This window comes from Antennarius striatus, chromosome 15 (genome assembly GCF_040054535.1).
Source record: "Antennarius striatus isolate MH-2024 chromosome 15, ASM4005453v1, whole genome shotgun sequence".
Classification (NCBI taxonomy): domain Eukaryota; kingdom Metazoa; phylum Chordata; class Actinopteri; order Lophiiformes; family Antennariidae; genus Antennarius; species Antennarius striatus.
Window position 1 is genome coordinate 15,131,296 of NC_090790.1, and position 27,868 is coordinate 15,159,163.

The following is a 27,868-nucleotide window of genomic DNA, read 5'->3' on the forward strand; positions in this document are numbered from 1 at the left end:
ACCAACCCTGGGGGGTGTCCAGTGTCCCCTCGGACGGGCCACACCTCTAGGTTTGTGAAATTAGTCCTTTAACTTCAGTAAAGTATAAATCCTGCATTTACTTCTGTCAGAACTCATGATGTGATATTTCCTGCCCACCATGAAGGCAGCGTCTGGGTCAACAGACAAGGACAGAGATGAAGCAGAGATATCAGGAGGAGGAGGAGGAAGAAGAGGAGGAGGAGGTAGAGAAAGAGGAGGAGGAGGAGGTGTGCATGGGGAGCAGGAGGAGGAGGTGTGCAGAAATAGAAACAAATAGAAACTGAGGTTTGGGTTGCGTTATCTCCCCACAGAGACAGGAAGTGCTGCTGTTTCACACAGGAAACGAGACGATGGCAGCGATAAGGCAGGAAAACAGTTCCGGAAATCAAAACAAGTTTCTGTGGATGCGGTTGAGAATGAATCTAATTACAAAAACCAAACCTGCATAAAGAGAGTGAATAAAACCTGATGGTGGAAAAGAAGTAATGAACAAACACTGAGTTAGGATTTAGATGATTTGTCCATAAATCAGTGATATATTTTTTGTAAAACAGTAATAAATCTCTTTAACTGGACCCGGTGGTGTGGATGTTCTCAGGATGACGGCGCCGTGACGCCACCCTGAGTGACGTAGACGTGTGGACATCCTCTGTTAGTTTGAACAGGTGGGAGCAGTGGAAGAGGAGTGGAGATGAAGGACCAACCCAACAGCAATGCTGGAATTTCTTCTGGTTGTCTCCACGGCTCCCTGAAGCCATAATTCAGCTATAATCACACCCGTCATGATTCATATGTGGCTTTATCACTGAAGACGTGATGGGTCATCGTTTCCTTCATCTGCTGTGATCGTGAGACGGTTGGTGGAGTTAAACAGCTGGGGGAAAAAACACTGGAGAAGAAGAGGAAGAGAGATTAAAAGAGATTCTTCAACCTTTACTCATCAGTGAATCTTGTATTTCTCCCTCTCTATCAGGTTATTGTTCCAGCTTCAGGCGGAATCCATGGGAATTTCCCCATCAGGAAATCGTATTTCCGATTATTCACATGAATGCACCTCCCTGGAAGACTGGACTGAACACACCAACATACGTTCAACGCTAACCATCGCTGGCCGTGACTTTACACTAGAATAGCAGAGACACTAACGCACCGTCTGACTGGTAGGATCGCTGCCTCCCGTCGCCAAGTCAGAGGTCTCCCAGCTGGGGGAGACGGGTGAAGGTTGGATGGCGACGGACATGACGACGACCTGCTGAAGATTCTCTCTACTCACTGGAAGAAACAACGCTGCTCGACTCTGAGAGTGGATGTCACTGTTTGCACGTTGGTTTACAGAGGATCGGTCTCCTTCATCCAACCATTTGTGTGCGATGACAGAAATACAGCAACTTACATCAGTGAAGATTCGCCTCTGCGGTCCCATAACCTGCAGTTTAACGATGCTGTCGTATAAAGTCTTTCTGTTGTAGCGCCCAGAACAAAACAGATCACAGAGGTCACACACACACACAAACACGCTGCAGCACCAAGGCCTCACACCTCCACCGGCAGTGACAACAGGTGACACCTCGCTGCGGATCATAAAAGGAGACGATGTGGAAACAGAGGAGGAGAACATCCCAGCGCCTTGGAGAACAATGGAGCGGACAGGAAGTGGAGAGAAACAGGACATCGTGTCAGCGACCACAGCTGTCCACACGTCAGTGGGCAGCCCTGGAAACAAACCCAAAAGAGTCGGTTAAAGAGTTCAGGTCGCGTTGGGAGTGAAAGTAGGAACAAATCCTCTACCCAGGTTTGGAACCGGGTCCTTCTGAACCGGTACCGGTGCCTGAATTCACTCCCGGTTCGTTTCTCATTCACAAATGTCGTTTTAACACTTATTATAACATTAGTTTACAATCAATGAGTTTAAATTTTTTAGCCAATCTCATCAGGATCCATCAGAAATGTTATGTACGTGTAAACATGCATCTGCTGAGCAAGGAGAGGAAGCACCTGGTGACACACACACACACACACACACACACACACACACACACACACACACACACACACACAGTGTTCATATTTACGGTCATGATCATGATCATTGTTTTCTTGACCCAGTCACCGGCTGCGTGACATCAGTATCGTGTGTGTGTGTGTGTGTGTGTGTGTGATATAATGAGCGCTCCACATGCAGAAGGAATGTTGTTGGTTCACACAAACACCACCTGCAGCCGTGCGTCACAACTTCTGGTGAGGCCGTCGTGAAACAGAACCACCAGAACCTCAGAACTGGTTTAAATCCACCTTAAATAAGCTGAAAGCAGGAACATCAGATGGAAGCAGCTACTGATCGATCATTAAGGGTGATCAATTTGGGCTATTGATTGACTTCCTTACAGGGATATAAACTGTAGGTGTGATTTGTTGTGACCCTGCTACTTCCCGTTCCTCCTGGTCAAATAAAGGTTCCTTTGAAATAAAATAAAATAGTCCCCTAGAATATAATAATAGAATGAACTTATTCTCCACTCTGAGTAATTCTACATTTAATTGCATTTCCTCTTCACAGCTCAGATTAACTGTTGTTGTGATTTAATCCTTTATCTTGGTATCCAGGCTCTTCCTCCACCCTGTTGGTGTTGATTCCGCCGCCCCCCATTCCCAAACCGCCATCCACTCCCCAAATACCAGTCTGATTCACCTATTTAATGGAGATGGAGTAAGTTCATGACTCAGAAATAAAGATGGGGGGGGGCTCATTACAGAAGGTGTGGTCCAGTTTTAATCAACACGCCTCATTTTGTCTGCAGTAAACATCCAAAATGTTTCCACAAACTCAGAGACTAAACTTGTATCTTCTCACATTTTTAAAAAATGTTTAATACACCACGTTAACTTAATCCAATTTAATCCTTTTTTTTCTTTGGTTTTAACAGAATTATCTACCTTGACTTGAAACTTTTAATGCTGTTATTCAACAAATGTTTTGAATGAATTCCAACCAAATGGTGACAGGATAGGATGAACTCCTTTCAACATACGGCTGATTCCAGGAAATGCCTTTGACTTTCTTTGAGGCTGAGATTTCCTGTCACATCATTAACAAACAGTAATAATTTAAGTTACAGAGTACATATTATTATACAAACCTCTTTATTAAAAATTGTCCTGACTTTTCCAGTTATCTCATTGCCGGTAAACACAAATCAGTTTTGACCTAGATTAAACAAGAAGTTGGCAGGGTTTCTAGATGTTTCAGTACCGGCCCACAATGCTTTGCTTCTGATGCATCTCTCATCATGGTTTTAACGTTGCAACATGTATAGGATGTGAAGTGAGTGAAGTTAAAGCACAAAATCACAAAGAGAGCTGAGGGAAGTTTTCAGCGACGGGCACACACACAATGGAGTGTGTCATCATGGCCGCCACGTCCGGCTTCCTGCCGGCAGTGGTTGTCAGAAGTCAGCGTTAGAGAGAGATGTCAGTTAGACTTTATCAATAAAGAAGTGCCACGAGAATAAAGTAATGTTTTTATTTGTGTTACAAACATAACTATGAGATCATCTCCTGGTTCTTTTCTCAACTCAGCTCTGCTCCAGATTTATTTCTAAAATATCAATAATTGTTCATTAAAAATTTTCATATAAATTTCAATCCTTTAATATATTCTGTAGCGTGTAAATTAATAAGCAGATCCAATCATCAAGCAATTATTAATTTTGTGTCTCACTTTTCTGCATAAAAAAAAAAGGCTGTGCTAGAAAATTTTCTGTTTCACTATTTTGACTTGATGCTACTTTCTCTCGTTGATTCTGATGTCATAAATGCAGAAACATGGTGGGTGGAAGTAAATGTTTGATTAATTTTGTGGACTGATTTTTTTTTTTTGTCTTTTAATCCAAATCTGGAAACTGACAACTTCTGAAAAATGTGTTCATGTAATAAACATAGAAATAACATGGATGCCTCGATGAGCCACAAAAATTAAATAAAGTGATATCAAGGGTAAATAATGTTAGCTATCAAAGCCACACTTACCTAATATTAACTAATATTAACTATGATAGTTAACATTGAAGTGACGTCAGCCATAGCTGGATTCAGACCCCCATCTCTCTCCTCTCCACCCAATTAGAGACTCATAAACCACTGACGGCATTTCAGACCATAAACACAATAATTTCCTGGGAACATTTAATTTCCTTTAATTTCCCTTCACTTTAGCCAACTTTCTGTCTGTCCCACATCACCCTGCGTTCATTACGCGCGTCGCTGCGCTGCGTTTTGTTGGACAATGATGAGGAAACGCAGCGGGGAGCCAGAATGGAGTCGTTTCTGCTTTCATCTCCGTATCTGCGATCTACATTAAGATTTATGTGTTTATATTATTACTGGCTCCGGTCCCAGGTCCCAACAACTCCCTCATCAATCCCCTGAATCACCGGAAGACAACACATCTGGGCCGCTCGTGCGCAAACACCCGGTCACACCGGCGCTCGGGCGCGCACGTGCTCCTTCATTGGCTGACACGGTGACGCATTCGCTCCTGATTGGTCCGGAGTTTTGATTTGACACAAGTGCGGACGTGATGGGGGTCCCATAAATGCGGAGCGCACGCCCGCGGAGCGCAGACCGAGCGCTGACCGGCACCATGCTCACAGAGTGTCTGGAGTATTTCGGGCTGGCGCTGTGCGTCACGGGCTCGCTGCTGGTGATGATCGCGTGCGGGCTGCCCACCTGGAAGGTGACCGCCTTCATCGACTCCAACATCGTGGTGGCGCAGTCCATCTGGGACGGGCTGTGGATGTCCTGCGTGGTGCAGAGCACCGGCCAGATGCAGTGCAAAGTCCACGACTCGCTGCTGGCGCTGACGCAGGACCTGCAGACGGCGCGGGCGCTCACCGTCATCTCCGCCGTGCTGGGCGTGGTCGCCCTCACGGTGACCATCGCCGGGGCTCAGTGCACCAACTGCATCAGGGACGAGGTGGTGAAGGCGCGGGTGGTGAACGCCGGGGGGGTGATCCACATCGTCAGTGCGCTCTTCGTGCTGGTGCCGCTCTGCTGGATGGCCAACAACATCATCGTGGACTTCCACGACCCGCAGGTGCCCCCGTCCAAGAAGCGGGAGATCGGCGCGGCCATCTACATCGGCTGGGCCGCCACGGCGCTGTTGCTGCTCGGGGGCACCCTGCTGTGCTGCTCCTTCTCCCAGGGGGTGAGAGGCGCGTACCCCATCAAGTACGCGCCCACCAAAACCATCACGACCCACGGAGAGTTCGACAAGAAGCATTACGTGTGACCCCCCGAACCGGTCGGTGCTGCGCAAAAAGACGCACCGGTGCGTAATGGAACGAAAGCGCACGAACTGTAAATATGAACTGAGGAGTTGAGCAGAACTCCGAACCGAACCGGTTCCATCCTGGTTACCAGGATGATCACCAGCTCAGTCAAGTTATTCAGGTCAACATCCACGTGATCAAACCAGGGGATTTTGATTTGAATTCATGTACAGTTTTTTTTTATCTCTATTCTGTCTTCTTTTAACAGAACGGACTTTTTCTAATAAAGAGAAAATATTTTAATTGTCTCAATTTGTCATTTATATTTTCATTTTGTTGATATTTAGCTCTGTTTATTCATTTTACAAGAAATGTTATTATTAAGGAATGAAAATTATTGTCAAAAGGTTTCCAGAAACTATCAGTCACCAGCTTTATTAGAAACTGGGTGAAGTTTACAAATATTTGTATTTGAAGTCAATTGAAAAAAAGTAATTTTTAAAAAGTGTACAACAATCCCTCTACTTCCTTTTTTGAGCGTAAATTGATATTTAAATAGGTCATTTACCAAAAAAAAACCAAATTTTTGAAATTATTTATATTTGCTGAGATTACACACCGTTTGTCACAATCCGCTCCTAGTTTTCCTCTCATCCGCCCAGCTCTACCTGCCTTCCACTCCCACCTCATCAGTGCAACTGCCTTCACCTGTGTTTCCTCACCTGATTTTCACCTGCCTGTTCAGTACATATACCCTCCCATTCCTCTGAGTCTCTGCCAGATTGTCTTTGTGTCATGCATAGCTCTCTCGTATTGATCTCCGGACTGCTTCCTCGGTTTCTACCCTGCCTGTCTTCAACCAGTCTTCCTCGTCTCTGCCCCGGTAAACTGACCAGCCTTCTGTCCTTGACTACTCTGCCTGCTTGTTCCCTGTCTGCTACCTGTCACCTGGGATTCCTCTTTACTGAGACTGTTTTTCTGGAATAGTTCTGCCATTCCGTGCGAACCTCAGAATAAACTGTTGGGACTATTCCTGATCTGGTCTCAGTCTGTACTGTACTTGGGTCCTACCTCTGACTCGTTACACCGTTACTGACATTGACAAGTTGTCCTAATGTTCTAATAAATTTAAGTCCAACTTTGACAGTAACAATGGAATATTTTACTAAAATTCGAATTTAGAATAATTATCTGAAATCTGATAGCTAATGTCAGCAATTAGATAAAGGTGGTTAATGTGTGTTCTCACAGCTAAAAGTGGCTAATGCTAAGTGTCAGAGCTAATCTCTGCTAATTTTAAATAGTAAAGCCAGGTCAGCACATTATAGCTCGAGTTACTTAATTTTAGGGTTATGTTCGCGGTGACAATCAAATTCTTTATTGAATGACTCCACCAATCCTGGCTTGAGGCGGATTGATCTTATTGGCTGCTATGGCAGGTCTGCTCACGTGATGTTTTATGATAAAGCTGTTGACCCAGACATCCTGAAAACCAACCTGATGGGCTCACACAAATGTTCTCCATCAGCTGTTTGTTTAGGAACCAAAGGAAAGAATCACAAAGCCAAATAATCAGGACTCAGGTCAGAGTGGTGGGGCAAACAATGAGACCAGCAGACGGTCACCATCATTAATACAATCAGTGGTTCGAGGCAGGAAGCTGGGCCTGGATCTGGACCATATGAGCCATCAGTGACCTCATCGGTGACAGGGGTAAACATGAAGAATGAGACAGGACGCAAACAATTAACACCGGTAAAAAAGAACCGAAGGTGGAGGGTTCACACGGCCTTGATCACCTTTGTTTGTCAGCAGGATTATTGGATTATAAACCAAATCTCATGAGGTTTTTTTTGTCGGTGACCAGAGAAACATGGAAAATTTTATGTAGATCTGGATTAGGATCCACCTCTTTGTAAACCAGATAAATATGAGATGAACGTATTGATTAGAGCAGCTCAAATCAGTGAGTCACATGATCAGAATTGTTTAAAAAGACAGTTTAATTTTCATCTGCACATAATAAATTACATCACTTATGTACAAGTCCTGGAGGCACCTCAGATTGGTGGGATCGACCGTTTCATTAAACGTTTAAATAAGATTACATCCAAACTCGTCCACCAGCATCGTTAAATCAGAGAAATTTATTAGATAAAACCAGGCTCACCGTCACCCCCTGCTGGCTGGAGGGCAAAGGAGCGGCGGTCAGAGCCCAGGGATGAGACGATTTAAAGCGTTCAGCTGTAACTCAAAAAACAAAACATAAGGATTCAATTTAACATCTACATTCTGCTGGAAGTGAATTATTTCACAATCACCAAACTAATTTCTGGGAGTTACATGTGGACGTATGGATGTGTAAAGATGGAGTGTGTTCATCACACTAACAGTAAATGTCAGTTATCGAGTAGTCAGTTATATTTATTAAAAATGATCGCCACCTGCAGTCGAGTTCAACGTGTTTTCCAGTGAAACTGCTTTTGCAGTTTATAAGTAGTTTTAAAAACATTCTACTTTGAAGGCAGTTGGTGTCTTAGAACATTTAAAACTCTATAGCAGGAGAACATTTTAAAACGTGGGAGAACGTTTAACTGCACTGATCAGGAGGCTTAAGGTGGGTGTTGGAACGCTTTTAACATTGTTCTGCTGCAGCGCTCCAAACAAGCCTCACAGATTGTTCACAGGCATTCCTTTAAAATCCATCACACAGTCCTGAGGGTTGATGGCATGTCTTAATCAATCTGATTCCAGATGTTCAAGTATTGATGAGGACGCCGCGTCTACGGCTGGTATTCCTTCAGGAGCTGTCCGGCGATGACGAGTCTCTGGATCTCACTTGTGCCTTCGTAGATCTCGGTGATGCGGGCGTCGCGGTAGTGGCGCTCGGCAGGCATGTCGGTCACGTAGCCCATTCCCCCCAAAACTTGGATGGCCTGAGGCGAAACGCAAACAGACGGCGTGAAGGAGTCGTCCAGACGGGTTCTCCTGTTGGGTTCCAGTCTCTTACCTGATGGGAGCAGAACGTGGCAGCTTCTGACGCCGCCAGTTTGGCCATGGCTGCTTCCTGCAGGACAACACAGACGGTCAGTGAACGCCACGCAGCACAGACGTACCAGAGCCATCAGAGGCGACTGCGTACCTTGGTGAAGGGTTTTTGTGCGTCTCGCAGGAACGACGCCTTCCAGGTGAGCAGGCGTGCGCTCTCTATGGCCACGGCCATGTCGGCCAGTTTGAACTGGAGGTGGAAATCCTCTGTTATTTTATTCATTAGTTATGAAGCAAGCTCAACAATATCCTCAGTGAACAGACTAATAAAACTGAGGCACTCTAGTAATTCAGAAAGCATTTAAATCAGGTTAGATGACTCAAACAAGAGGCTAATGTCAGATTTTTTTTCTGATCGGAGGTCAGATTACCTGCACCGCCTGTAGTTTGCCAATGGGGGCGCCAAACGCGCTGCGTTTGTGAGCGTAGTCTGCGGCGCAGTCCAGGGAAGCCTGAGCAATCCCCAGAGCCTGAGACGCGATGCCGATGCGTCCGCTGTCCAGGGTTTGCTGAGTGACAGACGGACATTCGTCAGTTCTATCATGCCTTTATTTACTCCCTGATAAAATGACGTGTTTCTACGAGGCGATTCTCTGGGATCCAGCTCGTTTTGATACTCCAGACCAGTACCATTGCGATCTTGAACCCCGCCCCACGGGGTCCCAGCATGTTGTCCAGTGGTATCCTACAGTCCTCCAGGATGATGTTGGCGGTGGACGAGGCTCTGATGCCCAGCTTGTCTTCCTTCTTCCCCAGAGAGAGGCCAGGATGGGGCATGGGGATCACAAAGGCGCTGATGCCCTGGTGACGGGGAGGACAGGGTTAAAAACACGACCCTCTCTCTATCTGGAGGACGTGAACACAAAACCAGATGAAATGTGCTGCCTTGTGTTTGAGGCTCTTGTCTGTGGTAGCGAACACCACTGTGGCGGAGGCGTCCCAGCTGTTGGTGATCCAGGCTTTGGTTCCGTTCAGAACCCACTGGTCTCCGTCCTGATGAGCCGTAGTGGAGGCGGCTCCTGCGTCGCTGCCGTTACCTGTTTGAATGACATCACGTTAGAGGAGCAGGGTGGGTTTATTCCTGAGCAACATGCTAACTGCTAGCCATAGATTTCTGGTACATCTGAAACCGGTAGGACAGAAACAACAAGGGGAAAACTTTATCGGGCTGATTCCAGGTCTGTGAACAGATTCCTTCACTGGTGAATCAGCTTTAACACCGGGCTGGAACGACTCGGCTCCAGCCCGGTGTTAAAGCTGTTTATTATCATAGCCACCATATTGCTTATCATTAGCGTTGGTAGATGAGGTGTCATGAAGGGTTTACAAACTTTACCAAAGTGCACTGATACTGTGTTACTGAATACTGACACCTGCTGGACATTAAAATCCCTACAGGCGACCAGTTGACAGAAGTGACACTGATGATCTAGTAAATACCTAGTAAATAAAATAATTTAAGAAATTGAATTTTAGACATTATTTCATACATTCATTGAAATTTAAATTACAGTAATCCCTTGCTTGTTCGCGCTTCAAGACGCACAGCTTTACAACATCGCAGATTTGTAGTTGGTAGTCACGTGATACCATTGGCACATGTCATTGGTTGACAACATCCGTGCATGCGCTGCGTTCCGAGCCTCACGGAACACTGCACTTTTTTTCTTTAATTCCAAATTGTTTAAAACGGTCTATTAGAGTGTGGGAAAAGGTAATACAGATATAAATTGGTTTAATATTAGTATGGGGAGGGTTCATAAATGTTTAAATTGTCGTAACTAATAGTTTGTAGCTAGCACAGAGTTTCATTTTTCAAGGATGATCCTGGAATGCATTAACCGCGAGTAGCGAGGGATCACTGTTTTTTTAATTTTTAGATACTCAAAGAATAATGTGATCATGCATCGTAACGTGAAAATTAAGTGGATGTGTTGTAAACCGGGATGCTTGTGGACTGGGAGTTTTTTTTTAATAAACCTTCACTTAAAAAAAAAAAGTTTCCAGCATTTTGAAATTGAGTCTGTTAATCTTTTTTGATGCAGCTGTAGAAAACAGCTGCTCACACAGGCCAGATGAGGCTTTCTTATAAACAGTTTGGCTTGTCAGTCAGTTCCAAACACTTCCTGTATTGATCACATGACTTTCTTAAAGCAATACGCGCTTCGCTAATGAGTTTGATGCATCGGTGTTGCTGGATCCATTCCTACTAATCATCCTACAGTCCTGTCGATCAGCATTCCAGTCCTCTACCGGGTCGGGAAGAACATGAACAAGTCTTCTTATGATTGTTATAGTGGCACTCCTTATTTAACTTATTTAACCAGCTGTATATTGTAGTGATTTTCATTGGTTTCTTCTTGTTTATACGCAACGGGGGAGGCTTGATACTAATATGTATTTTAATCTACAAGTAAAAGCATCTTTTGAATGAATGACGCATAAAAACACACAAGACTTCCTGTGTGAAGAGTCATATTTACCGGGCTCGCTGAGGGCAAAGCAGCCCACCTTGTCTCCGGTAGTGAACGGCGTGATCCACTGACGCTTCTGCTCTTCTGTACCAAACTTCAGGATCGGTCCGATGTAGAGAGACTGAAGCACAGCAGCTGGATTAGTACACACAACATCACACCTGCTGCGCTTTATTCCAACAGGCTGCTCTCACGTTGTTCACCGACACCACCACCCCCGTGCTGGCACAGCCTCTGCTGATCTCCTCCATAACCAGACTGTAGGCCAGGTAATCCATCCCCGCTCCACCCAGCTCCTCAGGCACCTCTATGGCCATCACTCCCATGGCCCCCAGCTCCTGGATCTGGACGGTTCAATAGGGTAAGACAGGACGGTAAGGGTTTGATGCCTCCAAAACTGACAGGAACTGGTTAGCAGGCACGTAATCATTTCAGCAATGCATTAAAATCCATCAGTGTGAAAATGCACTGATAAAACTAACCTGTTTGGCCGGGTATGTGTGACTTTGATCGAGTTTGGAAGCAATGGGGATCAGTTCTCTTTCAGCGTAGTCTCTGCAGGTCTGTCTGAGGATCTGGTGAGTGTCTGGTAGCTCTGCCAGCTGAGAGAGCCTCCGACAGCCGCTGAGACACAGGCCGAGAGCTGAGTGAGGCAGAACACACACCGGCATAACATCCATTATAACGTCTCAGTAATGCAGAACACACACCGACATAACATCCATTATAACGTCTCAGTGATGCAGAACACATACTGACATCCATTAGATTAGAACATGGATTGGAAATGATAAGAATTTAATTGTTTTAATTTAATAAAATGGAGACTTAAATGCATCAACCTCTGTTAGTAAATATGATGGCTACAGATATTTGACTTCCATCACTGAGTTTGGTTTTCAGAACTTTTCTCTCTTGAAGGCAGCACGAAGCTGACATTAAGGTGCATTCATGTGCGCCTCGGACGATCCAACTTCCCACGTTGACAAGTCACCCAAAGGCTTTAAGAACGGAACAAAATACCAGCATAGATAAAACAATGATCATTCTCTACATTACATGTGCAGATAAACCTTCTACTCATGAAATATTGTTCACAACATCCAACAACCTGAAAAATTAAATGGCAACAGAATGAGAATTATTGGATTCATTCAAGTGTCATCCATCACAACACAATCGTCACCCCGAGTGCTCTGCCGGTGTTACGTTATTTAGGTGAAAGGTTAACGTCACATCAGCCATTTGCTTCTGAGTTAACCTTTAACGTAAAATTAACAAGATTTGCTGTGTTGTTGTTCAGGGGACGGGTTATAAACCCATAAAATATCCTGTAAAGTCTGTAAAATAAAATCCGCAGAAGACTTTACTGGCCACAGCTAGCTTAGCCGGCTAGCTCATAACCATACCGGGTCAAGGTTTACTGCAACTGTTAGCTAAACACCGTTTCTTATTTCACCCCAGCGCGTTATTATCCAGAGTAGAAAACATTAATATGTTTAATGTTAGTTAAATATTTAAAGTTATATGTTTAATTTTAGATAAATCTGTAAAGTATAATCAGGGAGCTTCATGTCATGAGCTGTTTACTTAGCAAGCAATGCTGTCCGTGTTCGCTGTTCTCACTTCCAGTGTTTGTCTCGATGCTATCGCAGCTAAAGCAGCTCCTGCTAGTTTTGTCCTCCTCCTGAATTGATATTTCTTCTGTAAATCTGTCATTATCGTCAAACACGAACCTCTCCTCGCTTTCAAGAAAGCAGCCATGATTCCTCCCGAAGCGATCCGACCTCAGACCAGTTCCACTACCTACTGTCACTATGCTGCTGCCTTCACGGGGTATTGGAATTTTTACAATTTAGCAGGGGAGGAATGATGGGTGTGTTCTAAGCAGGTGAAGAAGTGAAATCAAAGAGTTGTCTAGATAGCAGCGAATTACATCATTAGTATTATTATCTAATTGTACATGCAAAGAAAGTGAGCAAATTTTATTCCTATATAAATAAGATTGACAGCATAATCTGTTTTCTGTTGAGTGATACTTCCATTGGTTCTAGAGCAAAATGTGAAGAAATAGTTTGACACAAATCCTAAAATATTGCAGATATATCTTGAGACTAATGTAACTTATCATATCCATAATAATCAGTACTATATAAGATATTATTATTGAAATTATAGTATGTCAATAATAATAGCAGATATCAGTGCTGAGAACATTTGATCTCCACGTGAATTCATGTGATCCACTCGTAGTTACTGTGGAAAGAACACAGGTAATCAACCAGGATGGGCTCAAGTTTTTCACAACATGTTTATTTTTTAGCATCATAAAAAGTCAGTGAAGTGTGTCCTGTGTATTTGCTCTCATTCTGTCTTTCCTCTGGGATGGAACGGTGATGGTGGAGACTGAGGAAAGAAACTGAGGTGGGGGGCGTTTGGAGCAATAAAAAGCCCAGAGGGTTGCACCAGGCGGCCAGCAGACGCTCACTTGCTGGCGGAGGTGAAGGTGAAGCATCCTCTCTGGTGGAACTGCATGTCCCTGATGCGACGCATGGACTGGATCTGGGGCTGGAAGGCGCAGAAGTCGTTGTAGTGTCTGTAGTCGCCGCACTCAAACAGGTACTGGTAGCCTCTGTATCCTGGGTACTGGTACCCCACCCACCTGGTAGGAGAGGGGAAAGATCAATGATGAGCACCAGGATCGGTTTAAATGATCCTCAGGTCTTTACTGGGCTTTTGTTGCATCTAGTGTTTCCTAACAGATGTTTGTGTTGGGAAATTCTCTTATCAGTATCCTTATATATTTTATTACATTATTAATCGTTTCACTCAAGGTTCCACTGACCCAAAAAGATTCTAGTATCCAATCTGGAGTCTTTCTAGTATTCTTTTTTTCCTTTTTCATAAGGTTTGTGATGTTAGTTTCCTGGTCAGTGGGGAGCTTCTAAGGTCATTGAGGTGGTTCTAGAAGCCACCGAAGACGTTCTGTTGGCAAATTAAGAAGACCCAGGAGAACCATACATTCCAGATACTCCAGGTTATTGTGAAGATTCTAGAGGTCAGTGGAAAGCTTCTAGAGTTCTGGGGAGACGATCATTGTAAATGAGGAGAGTTTAAAGGTCTCTGGAGGTTCTAGTATTCCCTCTGAAAGTTATACTTGTTACTGACTTTTGGAAATGATTAAGAAACTTCAAGAAGTCACTGCAGCGGTTCTGTGGGTCTTTCGAGGAGTCATTGAGGACAATATATCAGTCATAAAGGTTCTTTTGTCACTTGAACTATTTAATGTGAATTTCTCTGGGAGACTAAGAAAAAAAAGGACATGTGAAGAAATGTTTCAGACTAGAAATACACTTTTTTTTTTTCATACCGACACCCCATCCTACTTTGTATGAACGACTCTGCTGTAGTGTTTGGTCTGATTTCCTCTGCAGCTATGCCTCAAACATTTCCAGTACAGAGACTCGACTTCATTTGGACAAAAAAAGCTTCGTATCTGTCTCCAGGCTGTGAGTCTAATTTTTGAGCTGCTTTTTTGAGGGTTTTTTTCAGAATTCATCCCTTTTCATCGAAAGCACTCGAGTGTACTCACGCTCCGCCTGGCACCCTCACGCTGCCCACTCTGTCACAGAAGCCGTGCGCCCACAGGGTGGGAACATCGTCCTCCTGGATCTCCATCTTGTTGCCCTTGAAGTCAGAGAGCTCATACAGGCAGATCTTGTGCTCCAGGCTGTCCTGCAGGGATGGAATGAAGGGAAACGGGAGGTTTGCTGGTCATTTCGATGGCTGCTAAGGAGGCGTTTGTATTTCCATTAGAGGTTCTTTGGATCTAAGAACAGTCAGGATTTCTTTTATAAATCAATGGACCGAAAGTTAATAAGAACTGATGATTAAGAATTTCACTGAATTGCCAAAATATTTACTTCTTCCATCTTCACTTTGTGATCTAAAGAGTTCTAATGACTAAATTACTAAGGGTCTGATGCAGACATGGGCAAATTGCAGCCCACAGGTGGTTTACAGCCCTTGAGGCTTTGTAATCAGGACGCCAAACTAATTAATTTTATACTTTGCTGCCTGCTAAAGGCCAAAACCTTTCACGTAATGGTTTTTACATGTCGTTTGCATCAGTACAAATGTATCCATCCATCTGCTCCTCAGCTGGCCCACCTGCCAAATTTAAGAACTCTGGGAGGTCTACCAGTCAAAAGGTTTACCCACCTTTGGTCTAAAAGGTCAATAAATGGATTATAAAAGTCTAGGATAATCTACATAATTTAAAGATGTTAATCTGTTGTTTATGAACATCTAGAACCCACTTCTGAGGTTCTGAGGGCTTCTAAATGGGTTCTTGTCTTCCCACTAGACTTTGCAGAAGTTCATGTGGTTAAGGTGGTCCTTAAGGAAGGTCTAGAGGTCATTGAAGAACTCTTTAGGCTAATTAAGTTACTATTTTCTGTAGGGGTCATTAAAGAGCTTGTAGTGGAACAGTCTAAGGAAATGTGAAGATTAAAGGTTCTGTTGTGCAGAACATTCTAACAGCAGTCTTGAACTGACCATGCGGATGGGCCTGAGGGACATGAGGCAGTCGCTGCGGTAGGAGTTGCTCCAGGTATCCCAGCGAGGATACTCTCCCTTCTCCAGGATGAACATCTCCCCACGGAAGTTAGTCTGCTCAAAGGCAACAAAGCTGCAGGAGGGGGTCCACCAGGTACAGGGGGGGCACAGGAGAAGAGAGAACAGCAGCAAACCATTACAGGATGTATGTGGATGGGGGAGGTTGCTTCAATCGGGCGTGTGTGTCCACTTACGGGCCGCATTCCACGATGATACTACGCACTCTGTCCAAGCCACGGTCACACACGTTCATACACTCATTCTGGATCTCCATCATCCTGCCCTGGAAGTTCTCCTGGTCAAACAGCATGATCTGCAGGAGATATCATCAGTCAAACCTCCTGTTTATCCCATTTCTTTCAGAGGAAAAGACTCTACTTTTTACTCCACTGCATTTATTCAACAGCTGAACTACTATGTTACAGATTCATGTATTCATAAAAACCTGATAAAACACTCTCATTAATTTAATATTACTATATAAAGTAGTTCCAAGAAAATTTTATGTTGTAGCAGCATAAATAACTTCTATGTTAATGCAGTGGAGACAAATGTCGCTGTAATTCAACACTTTTTATGGATCTTTCTGTATACTTGTGGTCCTGGACATTGTTTTTTCCCCAATATAAATTACTGTAGTTGTAATACAATAAAACTATCATTGAGAAAAATCCATGCAGTATTAATCAACACCTAAACCGTCATTAAAGGATCAATTTGGTCAAATTGCTCAGTTCTTTTAACCTGCTCTGGTTAATAAGACAAAGTGTTTTCGTTGGGCGAACTGGCCCTTTAACTTTAGCCGACACGTCGTTCTTCGGGTTGTGACTCACTCTGTAGGATCCCATGCCGGGGTCGCCGGTCTTGGTGGCCTTGCTGGAGGCGGCGGGGGCCGGGGCTCCCTTGTCCTTAGCATCGGTGCCCTGGCTGGAGGCGGACTTGGCGGTCTGAGACATGGTGAGGGGCTTCAGGAGAGTCTGGGGGAGAGATGGAGGGGGGTGAACACACTATTAGAGGGGTGGCGTGTTTTGGGGGGTTGTGTGAGACTTTTTTGAGCCGTGGACTTCTGATTGGACCTCCAGCCTGAGGCTGGTTGGTCTGGGTGTGGTGGGCATGCACCGGTTCCAGGTGTGTGGTGGATGTTCAGGTGCGGATGTCTGCGTCTGCGTGTCCTTACCTGCGTTCGTATAGCTTGCGGTGCCGTGTGAGGGAGGCTGGCTCGTGCTGGTCCCTCCACGCTCAACCCAGGCTTTTATACTCTGGCAAAGGCCAAATGCAGAAGCTCCCAGCACAATAGAAAGCCTCTTGTCATCACAGTTACCCCCACGCCAAAGCAGCTGCTCGCTGCACAGCCTAGAAATGCCGCCGGCCTCTCTGGCCTGCCTGTAAGCATTTTACTATGAAAGGAAACCACTGAGTAAGGTGTTTCTGTCGCGTGTTGGTGGAGGGGTGTCAGCTTTGGTTGCATGTAGAGAGAAGAACTGCAGGGAGGTAATCTCTCCTCTGTCACCTACACACACACACACACACACACACACACACACACACACGCACACAAAAGGAAATACAACACATAAAACAGAAACCTGCGTTCTATCAGACTTTATCTAAACCACATCACTTGTTGGAAAAGACAAAAATCAAACACACAAAATGTGTCTTTCCAAACAACGGTAGTTCTTATCTAGATATTATCAGTGTCAAGGTTGTGTTTGATCCTGACCTGAAGTCAGGAAGGGGCATTTGGTCACAGCCAACCACATCAATGTGACCCAGGAGTAACACGGTAAATGCTGCTTTTAGCTAATGATAGGAAAAATTTGCTAAAATTAGCCAAATTATCTACACTATGATACGGATTATACCGAACGCCATAAACAAAACCCAGACGCTAAACAGTCAATGTAAATGTCAGGTAACATTAGCTAATATTAGTTTAAATATTAGCTGCTAGTAGCAGACAACATAGCAGACAACAAGTTTTACTTGTGCTTATTGATATAATGGTGATCATGTGTAAAATTTAAATAAATAAACATGAATTTATCACAGGTACAGACTGATGACTTCTCTGTGTGGAAGTAAAATGAAGGCCTTTGGTGATGATAATGATGATGATGACGATAATAATTCTGGGATTACAGCTGGATTATAACACCTAAGCGATGAAAGCGGGATTAAAGTGTGTTTGACATACACAGATTAGGTGTGAACTAATCCTGCTGTGTAATCTCTGTGGAGCCTGATGGGCATCGGCCCTCAATACCCTCTGGCAGCATCTGAAGTCATTGATCAAATACAACATCTGACCAGTTTTTAGATCATTTTGTTGAGGGAAACTTTGAGTTGAACTAGAGTTCAGACTTTTAATATCATTATCTGAGTACATTTCTAATTAAATATAAAATCATCTTTATTAGACATGAAATCATCTGCCTTTGTTGAACATGCTGCAGTTTGTGTTCAAATCCATGCTTACAAGAGAACATATATGGATTGTTTTCTGACCCCATGACCTTTTCTCACCTCTGCTATTAATTAGTCTCCTCTGTGGAACGAACCTGTCAGACTGGGACAGCCAATCGAGCCAATCGTTTGACCTTAGAGACTCTGGTTGCTTCTGATCAGACACACAAACTAATATCTGCTGCTTCTGTTTTCAGAGTTGTTTTTTTTCTTCAGGTAAAGTTTCATCCACTGATCAGAAGGTCGGTGGTTACAGCCTTTCTTCTCCCAGATCCACATGTGGAAGGATCCTTGAGCCAGATGCTGATCTGAAGTCGCTCCCTGGGACATAACACTTAAATAAATACATGGTTTAATTAACCTACAGATGCACTGAGGTGTTTTTTTTTATGTTTCTATTAAGATTTTTATGTTAAAACATCATGAAATAAGTTGATTTTTTTGTAGGATATCCTGAAATAAATATTTTATTTTAAGCTTGTTTCTTTTTTAGTGTTTTTCAGTTCCTTGCTAAAATACAAGCTAATGGATTAGCTTCTTTATTACACCGAAATTAATCATTTCACATATAAATAATTGAACAGAACAGAACTGTATTTTTATTTTTTAATATTTTTGTCTTGGGTAATAAAAGCTTTTTGGTCTTCTGGTTAATCCATTCTGCTCAAATCTATTTTACCTGCACAGGTGAGGCAGGATGAGAGATGAGAGCTGAGAGTAGAAACTGATCATCTCATATTGAAACGATCATTCATGAGTTTCTCTGTCAAATCCGAGCAAAAATAATTTTGTTTACTGCTGGTCAGATAAAAAAAATAAAGATTTGCCATCATTTATTGGAAGAATTCAATGAAGAGAATGAAAATCGAGAATAAAATCAACCATTTATTGTAACCTTAAACAGGAATTAACTCTTTTCTCTCCTGGGGGGGACATATATATATGCATATATATATATATCATCATATATATATCAACTTTATGCCCACCGCCCAGAGTGAGAATGTGGTGTCTGCACTTCTGCCCCACACAGATTAACCAGGCTTTTGTCGGTGGGGGGGGACGTACAAAGAGAAAAAGCCCCTCCCTGCTGCTGACCTGGGGCTTTCACAGTGGCCTTTTGCCAGGGGAGGCTTTATAAGGTTGGGGGCGTGTGGCTTCTCTCACTCTTACGGCAGGACAAACCAAGAGCATCGAAACAAGGTGAGTGTCTGTCCCTGACCCCTCCAGTGCCCCCCCCTCAACCCCAACCCCCCCACCTCATGTCACAACAACCCCCCCCCCCCCCCAACACAGAGGCTGCAGCAGTAGAGCTCAGATCAGATGAAGAGGGTTTGTGTTAGAACCCTGGAGTCCGGCTGTCATTCTCCTCTTCAGCTGTTCTATGTTTTTCTGCTTTAGTCTCTGAATCGTTTCTGGAACAGATTTAATTCAAACGTCTCCTCTGTTCCAGACAGGATGACTCACCACTGCACCAAGTTCTCCGGCCACTGGAAGGTAAGTCTGTCCAGAAAACGCTCAAAGTCTCCTCACTTTTCATGGGTGTTCTCCATTAAAATTGATAAGAAGTATTATTTATTTGGACAATTCGGATTTTATTTGCAACCATAAACATTTTACTATCATAGAATCTTACCTTCAGAGTTCAGTATCATAACATTAATGCTAAAGTGTCTCACTGGGACAAAAGCATTTGATAGTTTAATACTTTAAAGAAGCGAGGAATGGCCCGTCCTGCAGTTCCATCTGTACATTTTTAACAAAACTTTGCATCAGCGGTAACATGGACTGGTGTCTTTCACTACGTACAGATTATTATTACTGTATTTAGATTTTTTTCTGTTCCCATGGTTGCAATTTGAATTTAAAAACATTTCGAATGGAATTAGTCTCTAACCGAGACTTTTGGGGTGTCACTCAAAAAGTGTGGAATAGTTTTCCACAAACTTTTCTGCGCACATCTTCCATAAAACAGAGAGATGCCTTTTGAATTTCCTTTCTTTATTTGAATTCTAAAGTTGGACGTTTTTCTCAGATATTGTTAATGATATGTACTCAAATAGCCTCTCCTGAGCTCATCATGCTTGTCATGCGGCGATGCCTTCAAACACACGTGTTGCTTTCTCCGTCAGATCATCGTCTTTGATGAGGAGTGCTTCCAGGGCCGTCGCCATGAGTTCACCTCTGAGTGCTGCAACGTGATGGAGTTTGGCTTCGAGACCGTTCGCTCCCTCAGGGTGGAGAGCGGAGCGTGAGTCAGCAGCCGATACAAAACACTGGAGTAAATGAACATATGAGATGATATTGAGGAGGTAACGATCCGTGTTGCTTCTCCACAGCTGGGTGGGCTACGAGCACGCCTCCTACCAGGGGCAGCAGTTCGTGCTGGAGCGGGGCGAGTACCCCCAGTGTGATGCCTTCGGCGGCAGCAACGCCTACCACATCGAGAGGATGACCTCCTTCAGACCCATCGCCTGTGCCGTAAGTTCCTGCGTCCATCAGGTCCATTAGATCAGACTAACGGGGCTCATCAGCGAACGCTTCCCCCCTCCCTCCAGAACCACAGAGAGTGTCGTATGACCATCTACGAGCGGGAGAACTTCCTGGGCCGTAAGGGCGAGCTGAGCGACGACTACCCCTCCCTCCAGGCCATGGGCTGGTGCAACAATGAAGTGGGCTCTCTCAGGATCCAGTCTGGAGCGTGAGTGTCATAAGTTCCCCTCATCTGTGAAAAACAAGCTCGTCTTTTGCAACGTTTCCTCTGTACTTCCCCCTTTGTGCGATTTCTCAACAGATTTGTGTGCTACCAGTACCCTGGTTACCGTGGATACCAGTATATCATGGAGTGTGATCGTCACTGTGGGGAGTTCAAACACTTCAGGGAGTTTGGCTCCCACTGCCAGACCCCTCAGATCCAGTCCATCCGCCGTATTCAGCAGTAACAGCTCACCCCGCCCTCTACGCTGCATGACCCTTCACCTTTGACCCCTTCTGCTTCCCAGTGCTGAATAAACTGTCTTTCTTAAACTGACCTCCATCAATCTATCTGCTTCTCTAACATGAAGAACGATTCAAAACTCAGACTCGTGTTTCTCTCAGTCAAAGTCATTCAGGGGTGCAGACGGTGTTTAGGAATGAAGGTTGAAAACAGTGTCTAGAGTCAAATTAAGAGCTGATCAAATAGCTAAAAATCATCTGCAACCATTTAGACTTAAAAAAGAAAAGATATATCAAGAAAAGATGATGGGCTTTATCTGGATCTAGATTTTCTCATATCAAAACGTTTTATTTCTCTTTATATTATTTGAAATTCCAAATTTTTGAATCAAGGAAAAAAAAGTTGTGTTTAAGAACATTTCCTGATATTCTGTTTCACTTAATTTCAATCCTCGGGGTTTTTTTTTTTTCAATCCTTAAATTCATCTTTTTAAGGTTTTTGCGTATAATATACTAAAGAGTTTTATTAGCTTGTGAAAACATACATTTAGTCACATGGAAGAAATGAAAAGCATGAAATGGGATTAAATATTTCAAAAGTGTGGAATAAATGTCAGAAATGACATTTTGTCATATGGATTTTAATAAGAAGTGTAGATAGATAGATAGATAGATAGATAGATAGATAGATAGATAGATAGATAGATAGATAGATAGATAGATAGATAGATAGATAGATAGATAGATAAATGGATTCATAACTTAAACTATTAATCAATAACCAATCGATCAAATATTAATTTAAAACCGCATGTCAGCGAAGGGAGTGAATGCTTCGTTCAACGCGTTCATCTGTGAATCCCGCAGTTTATTCCGGTATATTACCGGCACTGTCCAGTAAACGGCACTGCGTTCCCGCTGAACCCGCATCATCCATTCTGCGTGTTAGAAGATTGAATTGTTGCTGCTTCGTGACTCAAAAACAACACAATGCTGACACGGAATGAAGGAAACGGTCAAATATTCTAATTTCTTATCACGCAAATAAAATTAATCTCATTCTGTTTTATAAATCCGGGACACATCCCGTTCGAACCGGTGGATTTTTAATCCCAGTAAAATACCATAAATATCCGTAAGTGTTAAATAAATGAACTTTCATCTGTGGCTCTTAAAAACAGCGTCTGAGCCCGTAAATATACGCTGTGGTCCCCGTCGGGGGGGGGCCGCAGTCCGGCTCCGGGCCCAACACCCGCTCCGGGTTTTCGAGCCTCTCCCCGCCGCAGTGGGAGGAAGTTGAACGACGACGCGAGTGGAGCTCGAAAATTACCGAAAAATACACCCGAGGAGACGCTGAATCATAAACATGTGCCATATTGGAGGGGGGAACGGGACGACTTAACGGAAGGGGACGGCTCGCCCACCGGGAGGGGGGGGACAAACCGCAGCGGGACGGACGACAGTTCTAACCCGACTTTGGACTTCCTCAGCGCGGATCGCCTGGGAACCAGGAGTCGGTAGGAGAAGCGGAGGCGATCCAGAAAAGCAGCCCACCAGCAACGGCTACGTGTCGGGTGTTAACGCGACCCGGGTGGCCCCCAAGTGTCGGTTGTGTTGTCGGTTGACCACAGTTTACGGCGACGAGGGGAACGTTAACCGATTTCCACCCCCCACCCCCACCCCCACCAACCCTCCTCCTCCTCCTCCTCCTCCGCCATCAGCGTCACCGCTCCGCCGCTCCGCTCCGCCGGGTCTCCGGGAGAGGACGGTCGCCCCCCGCCGCTAACCGAGCAGATATGGATCATCTCCGGAGGATCTGAAGCCATTTTCGGGAAAAAGAGAGATTTCCCCGGAACGACTTGACCAGCAGACGTTAGCCGGTCACGGATCGTCAATCCGCTGCTGGTTATTAGTTTATTTTACTGCTGGTATCGAAGAGGGAATCGATTAAATGTATTTATTGATTAATCAGAATTCACTTCGCTCCGCTGTTAGCCTGCGAGCTAGCAGGGGAGCTAGCTGCTAGCTCGGCGCTAGTTAGCATATCGGCGCCGCCAGCGGCTAAAGCGCGTTAGCCTCGCTGGAGCTCCATCCGGTGATTAGCCGAGCAGAACCCGTCGCCCCTCCGGGATTCGGTGCTCCAGCCTCCATTAGGACGAAGCTGCTGAAGCTTCAAGAACGTTTCGGACGGGGTAAGCAGTCACCGGAACACACCATGACTCCAACCGGTTCCTGCGCCTCACCGAATCGCGCCTGAGAAGAGCTCGAACCGAGCAAACCGGATGAGACACATCTCCTCCCGCCGCCGAGCCTCCTCCATCCCCGGGTCACGGATTCTACCACCAGCCGCGGCGGGAGCATCTCGCTCGGATTAACCCAGGCGCAGTATTTACACTCGGAGGCGCCCGAGGCGGTTTTTTTGGAAGCCGTCACGTCTCCACCGAGAGGAGCGGGACGGTCCCCAGAGAGGCTCTGACAGCTGTCTCCGGTTCCCGGCAGCTGCCGCGTCTCACCGATCCGGTCAGGACGCACCGGACTCCTCCTCGGATCTGCGCTTTTTATTTTGTATTTTTCACACCGAATGGGGATAATCTACCAAACCTGGTGACTGTCACCTCAGGACCCCCCCACCCCCACCCCAACCTCCACCTCCTCTTTGAATTCACATCGTCCGTCTCGGTCATGGCAGCTTGAAACGGACGGAGACACCAACCAACCCCTCGGCCCAGTCACGCATCTCGGCGCTGGATGCTGGTCGCATCCGCTGGTGGAGGAGGAGGACACGGGGTTTTTTTTGTGCTTTTTTTTTTTTTTTTTTCTTTTCTCCCCCAAATCCCCTGAAACCAAACCCATTCCCGGTTTCTGATTGATTCCCCGGGTCGAAAGATGGCGGACCTCGAAGCAGTTCTCGCCGATGTCAGTTATTTGATGGCGATGGAGAAGAGCAAATCCACTCCGGCGGCCCGGGCGAGTAAGAAAATCATCCTCCCCGAGCCCAGGTAAACGCATTTCGGATGGTGTGCATGTGTGTGTGTGTGTGTGTGTGTGTGTGTGTGTGTGTGTGTGTGTGTGTGTGTGTGTGTGTGTGTGTGTGTGTGTGTGTGTGTGTGTGTGTGTGTGTGTGTGTGTGTGTGTGTCAGCATACACGCAGCACTCACGGCTGCCATGGTTTGACACTATGGATGCTGCAGATGTTCCCCGGTTCTGCTCACATAGGTTCTGTTTAGCATGAACCGGTGCTGCTCGGTCCCATCTGTGCTGTGGGCCGTCAGGACATTTAAATACCCCCTTCCCTTCTCCCCCCCCCCCAGCATCCCCCCTCCCCTGATTGCACTGGTGCAGCATCTCCTGCCTGGTTGCTGTGCAGCCTGTGACCTGATGCAGAGGAAGTGGTTAACATTTGCTTATTGACAGAGTTGCTTGTCACAGACGGTTTGTAAATTTGCGTTGTGGGTTTAGTCAAATGATGAGAACGGCAGCTTGGTTGCCGAGCTGATCCTCGTCTGACTGAAGGGCCCCGCTTGCAGGTTTGATTTGTGTTCGTCTTGTTTACAGAGCGGAACACGTAGATAAAGGCAAACCCTTCTCGCAACCTAACGGCGCTGCATTCAGGGTGGATCCAGCGTTTGAGCCGTCAGTGACTGTGGAAGCTGCTCATCCACCGCCTGACTTGTTGTTTATTTTTGCAGATCAGCAGAAAGCGGTGACCCATTGGGTGTAGCCGACGCGAACAAACGAGGCCCGTTGATGCTGAAGTTATTTCATTAAAGCTGATTCTAAACGCGATCAAACAGGCTAGCCTAGTATTCAAGCGAACCACCAGAAGTGGCTTCTGGGACAGGTTTGATGAGACGATTCCACCTCCAGCCATCAAAGATCTGAGGGTTGGAATGAATTTTTCCCTCTGGCAGTTTATGACTACAGTCAATATTAACTCGGAGCCCTGACAATGACTTCACATCCACCACCAGATATCCTCAGTGTGACATAAAAAGGCCTTTAAATGATAGCTGCTGTTCAGTAAATTAGCTTAGCCCTGCATTTCCCCTAACCATCTGTGGAATGTTGTTCAGTTGCTAAATGTTAGCTTGTGTTGAGTCCTATGAATGAAACATGTTCTCATCAGGTTGTTATTAAGCCTAAACAAATATGTTTGATCACTGGTTTCATACCTTCACTGATTCCACATCAGATTTATCTGATTATTAATGAAGGAATCAGAATGCAGCGCTGCAGGAAGCGTGTGCTCTGACAGTGTCATTTTAAGCAATACATCCAGATATGAAGCGTGTTCTGATTGGCTGATGCATCAGGAGCCACACCCAGCTCCAAGCCGGCGATCGGGGCTTCCTACATATTTAGAGTTTGACTATAGGTTGAGATGGTTTTGGGCTCCAGACCTCTAATCATACAGATAGAACTGGGGCTCTGGGCTCCTTCTGTCCTGAGGGAACCTTCAGAGGGTCCAGCTGCTTGCCGGTGATCACCGTGATCTGGAATCACCCTCTGGAGCTGTGTTACACCACAGCAGGAACAAACAAAAGGCATAGCAGAGAAAAGACTTCATTGTTATGCTGTTGCACCATTTGTATGTGAACAAACCTCCTCGGGTATCAAATGGACAAACCTGAGTCTGGAGACGACCAGGTCTTTACGTTTAAACTGTGTCTTGGAAGCAATTATCTAAATGTGACATTTCCATCACATGCTCCCGCGTTCCAGAGCCCTGTAGGAAACATGACCTCGCCATCGACGTCGACATGAAATTATTAAAGTGTCATTAAAACGACTCGAGCTGAGAATCTTAATCAGATGTTTCAAAGGACAGCCGTAGGGGCCTGTTGGTTTGTGCAGACTTCCTGTGTTAGGCTAACTAGTATAGCTGTTGATGGTCCTCTTTATATACGTATACAGTACATGTATATACTGTATACACACATGCAAATATACATACTGTATACATATTCGCGGTTAATACGTTCCAGGAACCACACACGAATAATTAGTTCGGCGATAGAGCGACATACTATCTATCTTATTATTTACTGTAATTAAACGTTTATGAACCCTCCCTATACTGATATTAAACCACCTTCTATCTGTATCACCTTTCCCACACTCTTATCAACTGTTTAAAGCATTTTTGTGTCTCACGGAAGTCCGAAACTCATGGAATGTATCGCACTTCCGGATGCCATCAGCCAATAGAATGTGCATACGGTATCATGTGACTGCCCACCAAAAATCCGCGATGAGGTGAAGTCAACGAGTTTTGACGCGCGAATGCACGAGGGCACACTGTATTTATATTTCATTGCATAATATGTAATATAATATATTATATTAGATATTATATATGTGAATGTGTGACAGTTTGACATCTAATTGGATTATTTTCAAGCAGATTCTGTTTTTGGGTTCAATGTAAACTCTATTTACTCACCCACCTTTAGATTTGTTAGCTTTTAGTAAACACACCTGTGGTCAGGGTTTAGAATCAATATCGTTTCTGTTTGTAATTCTATTAACTCCAGACTACTTATACTCTTGTTTTCTCATAATATTGTCGCAGATTCCAAATGCCGATGGCCTGTGCGCTAATGATCAATAACCAGTCAGATAAAAGGTGGCTTCTGAAATAGAAAATATCCTTTTCCACATGGTACTTTGATCATGTGTGTGTGAGCTCACCTACCAAGCACTGCCGAGGTGCCCTTGAGCAAGGTGCCACCCCCACCCCCCTATAAGCTCCTGCTGTGTTGGTTTTTGAGGCGTTTGACGCCTCACTGCCATCCTCTGGTCGCATCGACATCATCAGACGACCTGTAGGAGCAGGTCGGCATTCATAGATCTATCATGTACACACATGATCAATACATCAGGTACACAAATGATCAATACATCAGGTACACACTTGATCGATGCATTATCTAAAACCATACAAGGAACAGAAAGTCAATGACATTTGCTGACCTCACAAGTCGGCATCAGAAATGTAAGCTGGGCGGTCGTTTTTTTTGGTTCGGTCCTAAAACGTTCTTTAGAAAAATAAACGTAATGGAGCTGCCAGCAGCCCGGTGATCTTCCTGTGGTCACCACCACGTATCCCCAGCAGTGCATTGTGGGTCTGTGATCAGCACCAGAACCTGATAGCTGGTTCCTCGTCCTCCAGCTCTACAGAACACATCATTCAGAAACATCAGAGGAACCTGAAAAGTTTAACGTCCAATCAGAGATGCTCTCTAACTAATTGATCCATCACCATGAAACTCTACAAACACATCAGATCAATTAGCTTCACCTGATTGGATTGCAATTATTAACCCTATAAATCTGAATGACTTCATCCTCCTGGTGATGAGATGAACCTATTACCCGATTGGTTCTGTATTGATTGCTATCTGGTTGGTTCTGTATTGATCGGTATTTGAATGGTTCTGTATTGACTGGTATGTAGACTGGTTCTGTATTGATCAGTATCTGGATGGTTCTGTGTTGATCAGTATCTGGTTCTTGCTGCTGATTCGTTGCTGATCGTCTGAGATGTTTGACTGATGATCTCATTAATAAGCAGCCGATCGGTTTGAAGCGGCGTTTCTCTGAGGGGTTTGTGAATCAGTTTATTAGGTGTGCTTTATGTTACGTACCGGTTGGTTATTTATTGCCTGTAATAATCCGGGAGCTGCAGAGATAAAAGCTTCCGCTAATGGACTTGTAAAAGCTCGATTGCAGCTCTGGTGAGTAAATCAGTCAAAGCAACTCTCACAGCGACTCGAACACTAACTGGAGACGCTTCAGTCAGGTTGTTGTTATTACAGCTGGATGGAGGTTCATTATGGGGCTACTGTACCTCCTTATCATGTATGGTGCTTCAGAGGACGGCTTTAATTTGGAGGGGGGGGGGGGTCCTGGAAGAACAGAAGGGCCGACATGAGAGAGGAAAGAGTTTGTGTGAAGCAGCGTCTGAAAATAGCAGAACTTGATAGACTGTGAAAAACTTTAATGGATGCGTGGTTTTCACGGTAGCGGTTGAACCTT

General features: G+C 44.8%; 5 protein-coding genes across 7 annotated transcripts in view; 3 read left to right on the top strand and 2 right to left on the bottom strand.

Annotated features, from left to right (window-relative positions):
• The first annotated feature begins 4,597 nt into the window (after positions 1–4,597).
• On the top strand, positions 4,598–5,596 carry cldn5b (claudin 5b). Its single transcript, XM_068334227.1, has one exon. It carries the CDS (start codon positions 4,613–4,615, stop codon positions 5,306–5,308), a length of 696 nt encoding a protein of 231 aa, XP_068190328.1. The 5' UTR covers positions 4,598–4,612; the 3' UTR covers positions 5,309–5,596.
• A 1,676-nt stretch (positions 5,597–7,272) lies between these two features.
• Positions 7,273–12,637, bottom strand: acads (acyl-CoA dehydrogenase short chain). Of its 2 annotated transcripts, XM_068334226.1 has the most exons (10): positions 12,547–12,637; positions 11,293–11,453; positions 11,005–11,154; positions 10,820–10,931; positions 9,222–9,373; positions 8,967–9,137; positions 8,708–8,845; positions 8,431–8,526; positions 8,299–8,355; positions 7,273–8,224 (listed from the first exon to the last, which is right to left on the bottom strand). In XM_068334226.1, the coding sequence occupies exons 1-10, from the start codon at positions 12,572–12,574 to the stop codon at positions 8,072–8,074; spliced, it is 1,218 nt and encodes a 405-aa protein (XP_068190327.1). In that variant the 5' UTR covers positions 12,575–12,637; the 3' UTR covers positions 7,273–8,071. The 2 variants fall into 2 exon arrangements, with proteins under 2 accessions (XP_068190327.1, XP_068190326.1); XM_068334225.1 differs by lacking the exon at positions 12,547–12,637 and having other exon boundaries at positions 11,293–12,346.
• A 465-nt stretch (positions 12,638–13,102) lies between these two features.
• crybb1 (crystallin, beta B1) lies at positions 13,103–16,763 on the bottom strand. The gene is made up of 6 exons (XM_068334721.1): positions 16,605–16,763; positions 16,261–16,404; positions 15,622–15,740; positions 15,368–15,500; positions 14,403–14,545; positions 13,103–13,472 (listed from the first exon to the last, which is right to left on the bottom strand). Exons 2-6 carry the CDS (start codon positions 16,381–16,383, stop codon positions 13,295–13,297), a joined length of 696 nt encoding a protein of 231 aa, XP_068190822.1. The 5' UTR covers positions 16,384–16,404; positions 16,605–16,763; the 3' UTR covers positions 13,103–13,294.
• A 2,230-nt stretch (positions 16,764–18,993) lies between these two features.
• Positions 18,994–20,924, top strand: cryba4 (crystallin, beta A4). 2 transcript variants are annotated; one of them, XM_068335029.1, is made up of 6 exons: positions 18,994–19,096; positions 19,347–19,390; positions 20,026–20,144; positions 20,233–20,374; positions 20,452–20,594; positions 20,688–20,924. In XM_068335029.1, exons 2-6 carry the CDS (start codon positions 19,352–19,354, stop codon positions 20,833–20,835), a joined length of 591 nt encoding a protein of 196 aa, XP_068191130.1. In that variant the 5' UTR covers positions 18,994–19,096; positions 19,347–19,351; the 3' UTR covers positions 20,836–20,924. The 2 variants fall into 2 exon arrangements, with proteins under 2 accessions (XP_068191130.1, XP_068191131.1); XM_068335030.1 differs by having other exon boundaries at positions 19,052–19,096; positions 19,351–19,390.
• A 1,104-nt stretch (positions 20,925–22,028) lies between these two features.
• grk3 (G protein-coupled receptor kinase 3) overlaps positions 22,029–27,868 on the top strand; it is a 37,701-nt gene continuing 31,861 nt past the window's right edge. Inside the window, exon 1 of the mRNA XM_068334453.1 lies at positions 22,029–23,829. Within this exon, the coding sequence (XP_068190554.1) occupies positions 23,717–23,829 (113 nt within the window). The 5' untranslated portion in view covers positions 22,029–23,716. The remainder of the gene's footprint in view (positions 23,830–27,868) is intronic.